At 39.1% G+C, this 17,589-nt stretch overlaps 1 protein-coding gene across 1 annotated transcript in view; it reads right to left on the reverse strand.

The window, feature by feature from the left end:
* The window catches only part of b4galt5 (UDP-Gal:betaGlcNAc beta 1,4- galactosyltransferase, polypeptide 5), a 40,260-nt gene that overhangs the window by 9,826 nt on the left and 12,845 nt on the right, over positions 1 to 17,589 (reverse strand). Inside the window, exons 2-4 of the mRNA XM_086069373.1 lie at positions 2,408 to 2,524; positions 2,193 to 2,306; positions 964 to 1,091 (exon numbers count right to left, since the gene is read on the reverse strand). Coding sequence (XP_085925499.1) covers positions 964 to 1,091; positions 2,193 to 2,306; positions 2,408 to 2,524 — 359 coding nt within the window. The remainder of the gene's footprint in view (positions 1 to 963; positions 1,092 to 2,192; positions 2,307 to 2,407; positions 2,525 to 17,589) is intronic.

Below are 17,589 nucleotides of genomic sequence, written 5' to 3' on the forward strand. Positions count from 1 at the left end.
TTTCAGCAATGAGAACATTTTTTAAAACAGAGATGGGCAACTGGCGGCCGCACTTTTAATGGATCCCTGATTCATTATATCAAAAAAAAAAGTATATTTATCTTTACAAACAAAAGTAAAACCTCAATACACGCGAAAACATTTATTATAGAGTTGGAGGTAAATTGGAAAAGAAAATCTCGAAAAAAAAATCTAAATGAAAAAAACAACAACCAGTGAATATGCAAATTTGCAGCTGCCGAATATGCAGAGTTCGACCGTAGTTTTAAGTTGTAATGTCATCATTCACCACTAGATGGCAGGCATGGCTTAGGTGCACTTATACAGGGTATTATTCTACAACATGAGAAGGCCTAATAATTTTTTGCTGATTTGGAATGATGTGGAAGACAAACAAAGAACAATAATATTAAAATGTTGAGTGAGTTGATTTTTTTGGTGGGGAAAAAAAATGCACAAAATGAGTTCTTGCACTTAATGTTGGTTTGCTGTTCAGTAGTTTTGGGCCGACCTTGAATAGTAATTTTTATGCAAGCCCTGGAGAAAAAAAAAACTGAAAAGAAACAACCCCACATTATGTGCTTATTTTTTTCCTTTTTTGCTCGTTGGTTTAGCATAGTAATGTATTATAAAAAAAAAAGGAAATATATTAAAAGCACATATTTTATCAAAATGGCATTTTTATCATAAATCTGGTTAGGAAGTACGTGGTCCTATGACCTTGAGTAGCACTGATGACTAATGGTGGCCCCTTCCAGCATTTTAAGTTGGCCATCCATGTTCTACGACAGGCAGAAGATCAATTCAATGCCCTGAGAATATGATGACAGAGATGAATGAGAATATTCACTGGCATGCCATTCGCTTTTCTAGCATTTCAACATCAAATGAAATATCATACAGATTCTGATCTAAGGTCAGTCAGTTAATTGTATGCATCATGGCAAATGTGTGGTGACAAACCTTCCAGCGAGGTAAACAATCTTTGGGCTTCCAGTGGCCTCGTGAAGCCATAGTAGTCTCGTCTTGCAGCAGTGATCTCTCCACATCCTCCAGTGACACTTCACTCATATTCACCTCCAACCTACCCTCTGTGTTTGCAGCAAAAAGACACCGTTTGTATAATATGAAACAGTGGAAAAAAGATGACTAAAGCAGCATGCGTTAATGATTACAAAGCGTAGTTGGAAAATGAGCACGTAGGAGGGAAAAAGAGCAATGTGATTGAAACGCTTTAACAGTTGAGCGCTGAGAAGCATAATTAGGCACATTAAGCTATTCCGTGCCACGGCTAAACATTTGTAGAAATCATCAATTAAAACTGAAATTAAAACGCCACAACCCAATAGGGGGAAAAATTTAACAGTGGTCAAGAGGGGCTTCTTTTTTTTTTTTAAGAAAGAGACGTTTATGTGAAATACAGCCATATATGGTATTTTTCAGACTATAGGTCAATTTTTTTCTTCTTCTTTTTTTTTAAAGTTTGGTTGGTCATACGACATACTCAGGTGCGACTTTTATATATCACAATTAAAAAAGTAGCGGCTTATAGTCCAGAAATTACTATATATAAATATTTCACCAGTGGGAATAAACTACAATTAAATGTTTTCCATGAAAATGCCCCCCCCCCCAAAAAAATATATATTTACACATTTTTTTAATAGAACCCATAAAAAAAAAAGTATCAGATAAATATAATAATTTAACCAACAAAAATTCTTTCAGAAGTTGGGATAAATTACTATTAAATGTTTTCCCATTTGTGAATAGGTGAATCCGTGGGTGCCGAACCTCGTGTATGCGGGGGGCTACGTTATATTATTATTAGGATATAAAATTACCTATATTGTTATATGTATTTATTTTGACCATATTGCATCTTCTGCATTATCACATCATATAATGACATACTATATAATGATATTATAATTTGTATGATTTAATTCCCTCCCCGAATAAGAATTGGTAAAGAATTGAAGCAATAAAGAGAATCGATGATGCAATCGCGTTTCAAAATTCTTATAAATTCCCATCACTACTCGCGTAATACTCTCTAATAATACTCTAATAATCTCCACCCAAATAACATCGGAGTACCGAACGGAGCTACAAGACCCCGGAAAACAAAGGTTTGAAAAAAAGAAAAAGAAAAAAAGAAAAAGAAAAAAAGAAATCAACAATTAACTTACTCATGGAGGGCAGTTTTTCGGGGCAAACTTGTGAGGGCAAGTACGTAAAGCCCTCAGGGAGGTATGCAGTGAGAGGAGCATCACTTTCACTCATGTTGAAGTCATAAGAGTAATCTGGAAACAGGCAGTGATGTTAGTTCACGTCTTGTAAGCTATTATTCGTGCATGAGCCGTCCACTCTTGATGTAGAAAGATGTTATGCCAATGGCAAGTACCTGTGCCATTGCTGTAGGCACCTCTCACCACCTGCTCCAGGACCTGAGCGCCGATATTCTTCACATTTTCTCTGATCCGGATCCCTCTGGCTTGGACCATGAACACATACTCGTTCACTGTGGAAAGAGACACAGACAAACTTTAAGTTTGGGATCTAAGTCCACGTGTTCAGTCCAAGCACGTTCAACGAAGGCATTAGACAGATGTAGATGTTAGAGCGCACAATAGTCCATCAATGCTAACTGAAGTCTGACATTTTCTTCATGGATAAGTTTCATCAGTGCCAATATGAATTTGATCCATCAAGAATTATTTAGCATTTTCCTTCATTTTTGACAGTACTATCCTCATTACAAGTCAGAGCAACATAAAAATTATTTAATTGTCTCCCCCCCCCCAAATTTTTTTCACTGGGTAAATTTACTACATATTAACACACAATAATGTTTACTTCCTCACGTTTATGCTCTGTGTTAAACAGAGCAGTTCCCTCATTAAAATGTACCTGCAGAATATGAAAAATGTTCTGCCTTGGTGACTCACTGAGGGGAATTTCCAGACAACACATCCAGGCTTTCATTCCAAAGAAGTCAACAACTGGAATGTTACTCAGTAATGAATAGGGTGGGAGAGGGGGGCAGGAAACTGGATGGACAAATTGACCGACTGGTTCCCGTCGTAATGTATGGTTAATTGTGCTCTACCTTTTTATCATTATTTTTCTTATACTGCCGATTTTTGTCCTTCAACTACTTCTTAGTTCTAAGTTCTCATGCGATTCAAACCAGTCTAACCTCAACATGTTCCAAAACTTCATGCTTCGCGGGCTATTATTTGTGACATTCCTAACGGTCAGTTTTTCCACAATTTAAAATTTTTCACGAAATAGACATTGAAAAATTCTGTTCCATTTGAAATAAAATTTGTTCAGCTCATTCAATTGGGATTAATTTTCAGCACTACCCCAGTACTCGCATAGCAAAAAAATTAACATTTTCCACTTAATATTGCATGTTTTTCCACCAACAAAATTTCTTAGCGGAGGTGTATGGGTATTTGGGCTAGGGTTCATATTACTCCTTTTACAAATTCAGTATCATTCCTATTCAAAATTTAAAAGGTTCACCTTATTCAATTCATTTTGTCATTAAATCTGATATATTTTACCCAAGCAAAAATGTTTCCACATTCCACATAATTCTACATTTTTGACCCACAAATTCCCCTTCATTTTTCAATGGCACATTCAAAAATTCCTTCTAATTCTACATTCAAAATGTTCAGCTCATTCCCACATGAAAAAGTCAACACTTTTCACTCACATGTTGCACATTTTCACCATACTCATTTTATATAAATAAAATGTCATTCAATATCATTCCACATCATTCAATGCATGCATTTTCACCATAAACATTCAAGATCATTCAATGTTGTGTAATATTTAATATAATTCCATCTAATTCAATACCATATTACATAATTCCATGACTTCCAACAAAATTCCATCTAATTCAATATGATTCCACATTTCTATATTTTTTCATTCAGCATCCACACGCAATTTCTAGAGCAAAGTGCTCCCTTGTTAAGCAAGACAAATTTATGCACTGACTGAGTCACCAACGATTTGTTGTAATGAGGGGGGGAAATCAGGCTCTTACAGGATAAATTAAAAAAACTGATGCTATGGTTGTTGAATCAGTTGATGGAACGCTAGATTACGAAAACACCTATCAACTGACTGGCCCAGTATTGACCAAGAACACTTTCACAACCGACGTCACTTGGGGCAGTGGGCAAAATCAAAACCCTGCAGATATCTTATTGAATGCGGGAAGAATGAGAAGGCAGGAATGTAAAAAAGTAGTATTTCACTCATTGGGTGAACTGAGGTGAAATGACCCATTCTGACTCACAGATACCTATGATGAATTTGTGTTAAAGTGGGAGAAAGTGCACAATCGGTGACTGACTAAATACTTTTTTGCTCCACTGTACCTCCCTTACATTATTATAGGTTTGTAATATGATTCTGAAGAAGCAACAATGATGTTGACTATAGGAATGAAGTCAATTGATCGTTTGGCTTCTTGCATTTGTTGCTTTGCTGCGAACGACCCTGCTACAGTTGAACTGCTTCCTCTGTGAACCTGCGATTCAGCACAATCCCTCCACGACTAATCCAGACCAAGCAATCCCAACATGATGCACACCCCTCGATGAATGCACCTCCATGTATTTGTGCATGCACGTGTGAGTAATACCGCTGAGCTACAAATCCACTGGATGTGATTTGTCATCGCTAATTGTATTACCGTTTCCATCACATTCATCTTGTTCAGCACAAAGCGCCTGGCTTGCAGAACTGCACACTCGTGGTTATACAGTGACTAGAACAGAAGTTAGCAGCATTAAATGGGAATCAAGTAACATTTGAATTATATATCACTCTCGCGACAAACTGTGCCCAACACACACTCCTGAAAAAACTCACACCTCCTTGAGCATTAGAGCCAAAATGTCTGACGGAGGTGCTTTCTCTCACGCGCACGCGCACAATCGCTCTAGCTGATGACACTCTGTGGTGCCATATGATGGAAAATTGCTTAGAGACTTCTGGCGTGTGACCCATTCCTGCAGGCACCAGCCCACTTTGACTAGTGTCCTTCCCATGCCTGCCAAGAAAATGGAGATGGGTTGGGCACTTGACATTTTATTTATCAAGGTTGAAAATTAGAAATACATAAAAAGATACAACAGTGTTTGAATGGTGCATTCACATTATTCAAATATTAATCAAAAAGGAACACCAGACAATGGAATTGGTTGACAAACAGTCCAAGTTGTACCCAGTCTCTCGCCAAAACGTCAGATGTGGAACCCTGCAATCCTAATGAGGATAAATGCTGTAGAAAATGGATGAATGGAACTCCAGACTTATGCCAGTCGAGCGTGAAGCCCAATAAACCTCTCCAACAATAAACAAACAAGATTGCTGTGCTAACTTTGTTAGCCAAGTCACTGACTATATATTTACCTGCAGGCAATAAGCCTTTTAAAACCTGAATACTGGCAATATTCGGGTTTTGTAAGGCTATGTAAACGCGCAATAACCTAAATATGCTCTTCTTCGGGGTTTTAAAAACCCTAATAAGACCCCTGGGTTACCCCCTTCATAACCTGAATTCTTGCTCATATAAACGCATTTGGAAAACCTCCATTGAACGGTGTGTTGTTTTTCGCTGTGCGCATACTCTATTCTTCGTCTTCTTTTCTTCTTCTTCGCTTATTTGAATTCGCAAGGAATCTTAGTTTTTGTCGTAAAGACTTGTATGCGCAGCTCCGGCCCTCTCGCTAAAGGAGCCTTGCTTGAATACATTGATTTCTCTGCGGCGTTTTCATGCCGGAAATACACAAGCCGGTGTAAACAATCATGACGACGCAGCAAAGAACCACACTTCAGGAGCGAGGAGGAAACAGACTACTTTATTTAGCTAGGTGAGTGACATAAATATTTTATTTGTTTATTGACCGTAGACGGTTAAAAGTGGAAATTACGTAATTACGTTGTCTGTGCTTCGCGATCCGAACGGGATATTCCAATCGAACACAAATGTCCATGTAAATGAGAGTGACTGTCTGCCACACATGTAAATGGGTTACCTTGAATGTTTCAGAAACCAGAATTCTGGCCTTGACCTGAATATTGACAGCATGTAAAAGTAGTCACTCTATTCATGGCCCATTAACTTATAGGGTTGCAATGGAGAGATCGGAGAAGAAGTTAAAACAACAACCGATTCCACAAAATCGTCACAATTCTGCAGATGGCCAAACAACCCAGGAATTGATTTAAATGTCCATTTCTGGCATCTAGAGTGCCATCCTGCATAGTTCCACACCGCAGTGAACAAAGCAAAAAGGCCTGGTTAATGTAATGTTTTGGCTCTCCTCTCCAAAGAGACAGTCACTGTATTCTTTCAAGGGTTGAGCTTGCGGGAAATACTCTTACAGGAGACAGATAATATCAACATTTGATTCCATTTACAGCAAAGTAGCAGAGGCAACTCTATGGAATGAAGTAATGGTGAGTGCAAGACATTGGAGGCTACAGTGACAAATGCAATTAGACGCAAGAGATCTGCCGTTCAGAGGAAGCAAATGCGGCAGTTTACAACACAAGGCTGCTTGTGCCAGACAGAGTACTGGAAAAGGGATGCACATCCTTACGACTGTACTATATGCTGATTCCTCATGTCATTTAAGGGACATGATTAAAACGCATTATACGATGAAAGCTCGGTTTTTAGTATGCCCTAGTTTTCATAGTGGCAATTTTTTTGCCTAAAACTTCACTTTTGTAAATCTGTTCTATTTTCATCCCCAAAACACATAACTCAGCTACTGATTTCCTGGAATCGACCTTCTGCACAAAGCCTCCCCTGTGATCGTGACTCAGTCTGAACTTCTCGATTCTCGTTGAGTAAGAATCATCCCGCGTGTTCATAGGAAGTATTTTGTAATGTGATCCACTGGTTTTTTGCACTTGTTTAGAGCGCAACGGCTAAATAAGTCGGCATTGGGCCTAAGAAAGTGTTCCAAGCCTTTATAAAGAAATCTAATGTAAGAAACTCTGCACTATTGATCAGTTCCATCCAAGTTGGGATTTAATGACAATAGCAATATCACGATTATGTTTCCGCCGACTAGCACACCTGATTCATATAATCAGCTCATTGGCATGCCAGATAACGATCCTGATCTTTAGTATCATGTGTGTTGGTAGGCGGAAACATCTAAAACCTGCAGGACTCCATACCTCGAGGACGGAAATATGTGAACCCTGCTATATATTATCTCCCCTTTCATTCCTTCAGATCTAGGATGAGTAGTTTTAGTGTTCTCTTTATTTTTTTAGCAGTGTATTAAAACCCCCCCGACTGATTATGATGTACAATTATGTACTATATATTACGATTATGACATACGTATTCTACCGCCCACACTACTCTTCTCACGAATGTTGTTTGCTTTATTTACATGGAATTTGAAACATCATTCTAATTTTGACACTTGACTTGGGATAACCCGTCAAAATGTTGGTCCATACAGACGTTTTTGGTGGATATTTTCAACTGGAATTTGTCAGCCAATCTGAGACAGGGTCCGCAAGTAGCAGATGAAACAAACGGCTCGATGACAGATGTATCAGCAATAACTAAAGAACAAAAGTTGTATTGTTTTACTCTAATTTGAAGGCATATTTGACCAGATTTTATTTTGGTGATTTCACACAAAAAGGTTACCCCAAAAGTTATTTTATTTATGGCACAAAAACCTTAGAACCCATCATTCGATTCTCAAAATTCTTGCTGTCTTGTACATTGGTTGATGTGGCTACTCCAACCAGACTGCATTTTGACGGTTACATTTTTGGAAAGTCTTGTCACAATGCTACTTAAAAAAAATTGTGAGTGGTGATGAAAGTTCCTTTATTCATTTGATAGAAAATAAAGGTATGCAAAACTAGTTATGCTCAGGAAAAAAAAAAAATTGTTTTCTTACAATGGGCTCTTTGCACAAATCCACTACTTCCTAAACGCAACACCACTCCTTCATTTCCTGTCTTTAATGAGTGGACAATCTGATTAATCCAGGTGTGCCTGACCATTGTCGTCATGGTTACTGAGGTCAGGTACACCTGGATTAATCAGATTGTCCACTCATTAAAGACAGGAAATGAAGGAGTGGTGTTGCGTTTAGGAAGTAGTGGCTTTATGCAAAGAGCCCATTCTATTTTCATCAAACAGATTCATCCTGCAAACCGAGGTTCCACTGTACTTCCACATGATGATTGACTACACGAGATTAGAAAGCAATCCACACTTCAATCCTGCTCATAAAAAAAAAAAAAAATTATCCTATCAAGCATGAAAGCAGACCTTGAACGACCTTGTATGCTATAGCTTGGACAGAACACGCAGTCCACATGCCAAGCCCCGCCCACCTCTCGTTCATTCTGACAGCACATGCCCCCTCCATACCCACTCTACCTATCTGCTCTTCTCTTCTTCATCGCCTCTCTTCATCTCTCTCCCTCTCTCTCCTTTGCCGCCTGTCTAATGTCATTTCCAACACGTATCAAATCTGTTTTGTAGCCACCAATTCAGTGAATAATTGAAAAGCAATGGCCGCCGGCTTATGGACACAATTCCAGGCTGAGGCATAGCAATTTATAGTGCAGCAAGGGTTAATCAAAATAGAAAAAGGAAAAAATTGACCTCCATCCTCCACCATGCCCCACCTTCATTTTCCCTGTGAAAGGCAATTAACTCCACATTGATAGCTCAGCAGTGCTAGGTGATCGGCCCCACTCTGCCGGCTCACTGATAAGAGCTGAAAGGCAGTTTTCCTCCCTGCATGCACACGCGTGCACGGTGACACAAGCACACTCCCTACACATGCACTCCGAGCTTTCAGGGATTAAAGCTGTCACTCGGAGAAAAGGGCCATTTTTCCTGCCACTGCCTATCAGTGATGCCCACAGACACCCAGGAAGTGGCGCAACGTGAGCGTCAATGTTCTCAGTTGAACACGCGTGATGTCCGAGTCAAAACGAAATGAATGCTGCCCATCGTCAGCGAGGTGACAATCCAAATTGACCCATTTCAACATCTTATGGGAAAGTAAACTGTTGATCATGCAATGCATTAGCATGAAATCACTCACATTTAATGATAATTGGATCTCCGACGCATGGTTAGGATATGTTGAAGCCAGTTATGCACTTCTGTTAGAGCTTATTTTTAAACAAGCATGTGAAACATGCCACCATTAGAAACAAACGAAGCATTATTAATCTTGCTGAAAGGGACGAGCATGTTATTGCCTCCTTTAACCCTCTCTAAGTGATGTTGAGAAACCCTGAGGCCGGAATGGATCGATGTACACACACACACACACACGCACACATGCACACCACACACATGGGCGTGCACACACAGATGGATCGATGTAAAAATGCCCGTAATGTCTTAAATTCTTTTGCAGCATATATGACCGGACTCAATATTCAATACAGCAGGTTCAGAACACACGTGATCCTAATGTTACTATGGTAACTTATTTTGCCATTCAGGCAAATGACGTAATTTTCTCCTCGATAGGAAAAGAGTTCTATTAATTCCATATTGTGGTACTTTATAGGCTCTTTGCAATTACAGATTCCAGAATGGCCTGGCCCCACTCTAGTGTTGTCACGATACCAAAATTTTGACCTTGATACCGGTACTGAAACGGTACCTCGACAAAAATCTAAAACATCAGCAAAAGCAGCAAAGTTAAAACTGATAAAAGAGCTTCAAATATTTTTTTTTATATTTTATTCATTCAAAATATTAGGATTTATACATTTTAGTTTATATACATATTGTATATATATTGTATGTGCTTTCACATTGCATGCCATATTCTTGAAGGAATGTATTTGACTGCATTTGATGTCATCCGTTTTAAATAATGGTAATACAGTGGCACTCCAATGACTCAATGCAACATTGCTTGAGTGTGCGTGCATGTCTTTGTTCCCAACTAAACTGGGAACAAGGTAATTCACACTCGACTTATTTTTTTAAGGGAAGTGTAAAAAATACGTCACAACCTGTCGTGGTGCGGTACGGTACTGGTACGGTACGGTACTGGTACCGGTATCCCGTGCAACACTACCACACTTTGCCCAGAATTTGCCTTGGTTCACAGTTAGGTTATTGCGGATAACTCGGCCTGTGTTCTAGAAGCAGGTTTGAAGTCATTCTGAGCACGGTTCCATTGTAACTAACCTTGATCTCGCAATATGTATTTTCGCGGTATTTCTGAGTTCACAAACTCCCGAGAATCCATCTTGTACCACTCCCATTGATTTCCACCGATAAAAAACACTGGTTGTTTGGACCAATCACAGAGCGACATTGTATTTGGGGTCGGGATATGCAGCTGTGGCGAAAACAATAAGCGCCGAAGAGATGGGTATAAACAATCCAAACATGGCGACTGCAATTAATTCTGTTCTTGCTGAATTAGTCTCTTGTATCCACATATCAACATTGCAAAACCGACAACATAAACTCAACGCCATGATATCAACTAGTCACAACAGTCGCATGCCGTGATTGGTCGAAACAAAAGTTAGATAAACGTGCACGCGATTCTGCTTTGTCCAATCAGCTTGAAGTGTTGTACAGCATGCCCCGCCTTCCCCGAGCAGGCGTTGATTTGCCCAGACTGAGATTGTGGAGAGCTTCCTCGAATGAAGCACAAATCAATCTGGCTATTGCCAGGCTACATTGTAACTGCACGGCTTCAAAAAAGTGTAATGGAAGTCAAGTCAAGTCATCTTTATTTATAAAAGCGATCACACATGGAGGAACCAAGCTGTTTCGGCGTAGAACCACTACAATGTAAAGGGGGTTTTAAACGAGGAAATTCTTCATTCCCTTTTAATCCAATTGTGGCCAATCCCACTTGCTGTCCTTCTACCTTTATTCTTGCCTTTGTCGCCTCCTGAATTTTAAGGACGGCAACCTCACCACCCCCGCCCGCAACCACTGTCACAAGAAACTTAAAGGTTATTTAAGCATTTACTGTGCAGATAATTCGTTCCCCGAGGGGCAATTCTACGCACACTTTGGGAGATGTGCATGAAATTATATTAAGGGGTCAAGTCAGCTTGAGGGGGAAACAAGTCTTTTAATGTAGCCAGTTCTGGGGGGGATAAAGGTCAAAAGAAAATGGAAAAATATAACCTATTACGATGGCAAATTAATACCAACTCTACCAAAACTTGCTGTGTTTACTTACAATGCGAGATTTGTCTATATCAAAATTCCAAATTTGTTGCCAACACTTGTATAAGCATGAAAGCAATTCTGAAGAAATTTGTTTGCACATATATAAAATAAAATTAAATTCATATGGAAAAGCTGAAAATCTGAGTTGACCACAGAGTGGCATTGATGATGGAATGGATCACAAGTCACATAGCAAGCCTGTAGGAAGTAGTCATAATAGTTGTCACGTGACGATCAGAAGTGGATCATGAGTCTTTCTGAGACCCCGCAGCACACACTCAGTACCTTGTACTGAAGGCAACCAAACGTTGGCAAAAGTCTGTTCTAGTCTTTCACAACATTGAATTGCAAGTAAAGAGGAAGTGTGAGTTCAAGCAATAAGGAAATAAATATATGCTACAATGGTTGAAAGAAGGCAATATTTTCAATTAGTTAAATGAAAGAAAAACCCTTGAAGTTGGTGCTTCACTTTCAAATTGCAGTTAAAAAGAAATAATAAAAAAAAAAAAAACCACCTGTGAATGTAGTTAGTCCATGAAAATAAAAAGATGACCAACTTAACAATGTTTCTTGTTGTCTTAACAAATAGAAAATGTTTGATAATGTGTCCTGTCATTGATTGGCGACCAGTCCAGCATGTAGCCTGCTTCTCGCCAAGAGTCAGCTGGGATACGCTCCAGAGAAAAAGATAGATGGATACAACAGATTATAACGAAGCCACAAGAAGCACAGTAGCGTGTTTGTTCCATCAAATTGTTCAAACCCTCTGCCACTAGCTTTCCACCAAAACCACAAGCACCAAGGCAAATCTTTTTGCCAACAATTAACACATTCGAGTAGAGCTGAAGCCATTACTTGAAAACTAATCGATTATCAAATTAATCTATATTTAATAATCGATTAATTGTTCAGAGATGTTGTTTAACTTAAAATTGTCCAAATCTTACAAAATTCAGCCTCCTTACTGTAAATGTTCTCAGATTTTTGTAGTGCTTTATGAAAGCAAACTTATTCTCTTTGTGTTGGATCAAAATAAAACAAAAATTGCAAACATCTGAATTTACTTTGAAAGCTAATGATCAACATTTTTGCTTTTTTCCCCCCTGACATGTTATGGATCAAACCAGTTGGTAACGTAATTCATTTATTAATATTTGAGCATTTTCCCCCTACCAATTTGAAATAATGCTTTTGAATATAGGGATGGAAATTGAAACATGTTTTTAAATCTGATTTATCGATTAATGGACAAAATAATTAACAGATTAATCAATTAATAAAATAGTAGGCAATTAAAACAGACTGTGGAGCTGAAAGAACAAATATCAAGCAGTTTAAAAACAAATACAAACATTATCTTTTTGAAATATAAGGTCAAAGTAGCTACAATATCAATATGTATTAGCAACATTGCATTTTATAAAACTTATTCCAGCTCTTTTCCGTATATGTACATTCTAATTTGATTTTTAATTTCATTTTAATTTGACATGTTCGAATACTCGTTCATTCATTAGGCTACCTCACGAGATGTACAGGCCTGTAAAGATAGCTCTGCTTCTACCAGTTAGCAACTAGCAAGTAACAATTGATAAAGGACCAGGAAAGCATCAGCAGCAGCAGCACCAAGCACCATAGAGGTAAACATACTATGACAAAAATCCAGAGTACAAACCTAATTAATACATGCAAGACAAGTCACACTATACCGAAACTAAAATGGAATGGATGGAGATACAATGACGGGAAAACCCCCAAAACAAAACACATAGCAGACCGTCCAATGGGCAAAGGAATTCAAAAGCAGCACAATCCTACAAAGATTGTCTAATCTAAAAAGCAAACAAAGCGGCGGATCCTGTGAGCAGATGTCCCTTTGACAGCTTCCAAAGTCCGCAAATGACATCAACACTTATCAGAGTGTCTGGCATCAGGCCCGCTTCCTGAGAGCCTCCAAAATACGCTCGTTGCCCCTCGTTTTCGGCTTCCCATTTCCTCTTGGCTGGTCACTTTCATTCATTAATACAATTTTCATTTATCGGATAATCGAAAGCATCTAGCCTTCCGTTGCCCTCTCTCCTCATTGTCTTTTTAGAATCAACCAACATCGGCCATCACAAAGTCTCTAGTAATTTTTTCCATTTCATTTAATCATCTCTTAAGTGAAAATACTGATTTTTAATCAGTGCATTCATCCTTTACAATGATGGAGGCTTGAAATTACACTTCAATTAGATAAAACCAAGTTACAACCATTGACTTGTCCACTTAACAGTTTGACTTTTGGCCCAGCGAATCAAAGGTCCGAATACTGTCACATATTGGAACTGGTTTGTCTGCTTTCCTTAGCACTGCCACGATGTTGAGCAATTTCTTTTGACTTGCAAGTGAAGGCTCGAATGGCAGTGATTTAACAAGAAATTCTGCAGATATGATTAGTGAACAATACTTCCAAAAAGCGTGTTCAAACACCTCTGAGTTTAACTGTCCAAACATAAAACAAAACAGAAGTACGCTTTGCGTATTTAAAACAGGAATGTTTGATACCACTTTTTTTCAGACGGACACCAGTTTGAGGGCTCAACTTTTGAGTAGTCCCCAATACTTAACTAAACTTTTGATGCATAACCCCCCCCCCCCCCAAAAAAAACAAAAAACAAACAAAACAATTACATCTAATTTTAAACAAATGTCCTATATCCGAACATAACAAATATATAAATATATATTCAATATTGTTAAAAATTAGCTCATACTAAAAAAAAAAAAAAGCACAATATTGTGCCTCTGTACATAACAGCAATGCATATTGACAACCTACAATCTCTAATAACACTTAATATTGAGGCACTTACTTGCTAATGCACGCACGCATTGAGTTCCCCACATATTCGGTTCACAAGCATATTACGTTCATCTGACAATTAGCGTGGATTTTAAACATAGAATGGCCAAAACAAGTCTTGCGAAAAATTAAACAGCATTAAAAAACTAGCCGTCAGAGGATGCTAGAACTACACAAATGAAAATCAACCTGACTTTTTTAACAGATGTGCTGCTTTTAATATTGTGACATGACAACGACAATATTGTGACGTTTTTATATATATATATTGTCGTTACCGTTACATCCCTATTATCGTACAAACCTTATCTTGGACTAACCACTCAACCCCCTTCATCCTCCCCCCCAAACATGCTCTGCTGCACCGCAGTCCGTGTGCGCTTATCAGCTAACTGTGTGCATTTGCGACCCTCCCCTGAGTCACCGTCCGTGTCTGCTGAAACATGACGCGGCACAAAGAGCAGATGCGCTGAAAACACGGATGCTGCAGAGGTTCCAGGAGCTCCCCACCCTCCCATTTTTCCCCCTGCTGCTGCAAGCATATAGTGAAAAACTGATCGGAGTGAGGGAGCGTGAAAAATACGGGAGGCAGACAGATTGCAACTATTTGTGTGTGTGCGTGTGTGAGAGCGAGCAAGCAAGAAACACACTCTTTTCCCAGCACAAACTCACTTTATCTTTTCAGCTGTCACTATTGACTGCATCAACGAGCAAAAAATAGCCTGTACCGAGAGATGGGGTAGGGGGAGGGGGGGTTAACAGAAATGACAAGTTGCAGTACTCAAAAGTCCTGCGCCATCTGAAAACACAAATAATACAAAAGTGTCAATATAATAGCGATACCGGTACAGATTATTAGTGGGCCGTTAACCTAAATTTAGAGTTGATATAAATTTTCAGTAAAAAAGAAAAAAAAATACTGGTGTCATAATTTAAAAAATATATATACAAAATGTCTCAAAGCATTCGCCAAACCATTCTATTTATTCAAAGATAAAATATGATATATATTTTTTCAAGACAGGTATAGGTTTACTGGTGAACAATCTGGACAGGAAGAGTAGTCTTTTCATCGAATTTGGTTCTCTTCACCTTGAATTCAGAAGGTGTCACGTTCTTGTATTCCCTCTCCATGCAGCTTAATCAAGTGCTCTTTTAGTTTTGCTAATTAGCTAGTTGTGCTGGGCAATAATTGCTCAACTTGGCATTGCAAATCATGCAGACTTCCATCACTCAACTCAACTCTATATTCAGAGAGCGATGGAACCCAGGGGAAGCAGATACAATGAAAACAGCGGAAGCCCCAGAATTGAACCCTGTGGAACACCATACGTTCTGTTATGCATGTGAATTCATATCGCACATATTCGGCCGACCATTTTCTTTTTTTGCTTGACATAGTTACTATGAAGGTACTACAATAACAAATAAATCACACAATGTAGCATCAACAACTGAGCACACCAAATTCTCTACAGCACAGACAGGCCAAGCAAAGTAGCGTGATCACCTGCAACCAAAGATGGCCAAGTGGGGCGTATCATCACAAATCATTAGAATCGGGTGTGTGTCTTGACCTCCGCCGAACCTCTCAGACTGACTCATCAAATCTCTGGGGTTCGACCAAACCCTGGTAACCAGAGTCAGCTGGGATAGGCTCCACTTACATACAACCCAATCGAGGACATGCAGGCAAAACATAAAATGGATGAGTGGGTGGATTGATGATGCTGTGTGTAAAAATGGCAGTTTCTTGATACTCATGAAGAATTCAATCTGCACTGAGGTTGATTTAATTTTCTGACCTAAATGAGTCCTATCTACTCAACCATGTCAAAGCTTCAAACTCGCCTTGTGCTTGAATTTGTGTGCCATGTCTGCTCACAGTCTCTGATTTCAAATCACCATTGAGCAAAATCTAAAAGGTTTCTATTTTTATACATGCGATAGAGAAGCAGTAAAGTTCAAGGGCAAAGGTTAAACTATTAATAACACAAAACTCAATACAGATAAGGATTTTCTATATTCCAGTAGTTCTTAAGAACAGACCGACTGCTTTTTAGATTAAACAAAAATATTCAACTTTAGTAGATGATCAATTGCAGACATGACATTTTGATGACAGCGCACTACTCCATGTACTCTTGTTTTGACTGCTGGAAAGAAACAAAGCACATTTGCAGTCTCACAGGATGGTCACCAATAGAATTCTGCAGGACTGGGGACATCGAATAATATGATTCATTCCGCCTCTTCCTTCTGTCAGCTCATTTCCGCCGGCTTTTGTATTTGGCGGCTACCCAGAACATTCAACATTATTGTAATAGCTGGACTGCCGCTACGGTGCACGAGATGGACAGGAAGGACGCACAGTGCGCACACTGTCCACACACACTCGCACACACACACACACAATGTCAAGAATCATGCAGGCTTCTGTATTTGATTAGACTTTACACAGATCTGACCGGCTGGATTGGATCAGCCACATTTTGCATTGTACACAAATGTTTTAATTTAAATTTGTATTTTTTAATTATCCCTTGTGAGGAATAAGCGGTCACGAAGATGGATGGATGGATGACACTTTTGGAAAGTGCTGATTCATTGCAAACCTCTTGGTAACTGTTTTCAATGAGAAATCTGTATTATTCACACATAAAGAAAATTATACTGAAGGTTGATAATAGACTCAGGTTTGTGTGAAAGCCACTCACAAATGTTTTGGCAAATTATGTTTTTATCTGCTACAGGGGCTGATAGTTATTTAGTAGGCGTTGACAATGTTGTTGAATTTCTAGGAAAACTTAAGGTTTTTTCGGGTGTGACTAAAGTCCCCCAAAGGTTTAGAGCACAGGTGTCAGAGTCCGGTCCTCGAGGGCCGGAGTCCTGCATGTTTTTGAGGTTTCTCTACTCCAACACACCTGATTCAATGATCAGGTTAATTATCAGGCTTCTGTTGAGCTTGCTGATGATCTTAAATATGAATCAGCTGTGTTGAACGTGTGAAACCTCTAACACATGCAGGACTCGAGGACCGGACTTTGACACTACTGTTTTAGAGGCCTAAAGAAAAAAAAATCTAAATTAAAAATGGTGCGGTTAAGAAGTATGCTTATAGGGCCCCCTGGTAGCACTGATGAAAAATGATGGCCCCCTCCATCATTTAATCTGCCCATCCCTGATCAAAGACATCCCCAGGGAATACTGTCTAAATGTTCTACTAATTGTTTGTATTTGCTGCCATGGCCAACGCACTGGTAACAAAGTCACATCCACCCATTTCCCAGCACATAGCATCTTTCGAAGAAAACTTCATTGGGCCAACCAAACCAATACAAGTGTTGTTGACACTTTTGGAGGGTTGTACAATTTCTCTCGAATGTCGATGAATGAATGGATGTCATGTCTCCACACCTGCTCCAAACATTTCACACAATGGAAAAGGGCAGGCAGAACAAGGACACAGAGGGAGGATCATCTTTTG

This window comes from Leptonotus elevatus, chromosome 2 (genome assembly GCF_054856555.1).
Source record: "Leptonotus elevatus isolate MCC_2025b chromosome 2, RoL_Lele_1.0, whole genome shotgun sequence".
Lineage (NCBI taxonomy): Eukaryota > Metazoa > Chordata > Actinopteri > Syngnathiformes > Syngnathidae > Leptonotus > Leptonotus elevatus.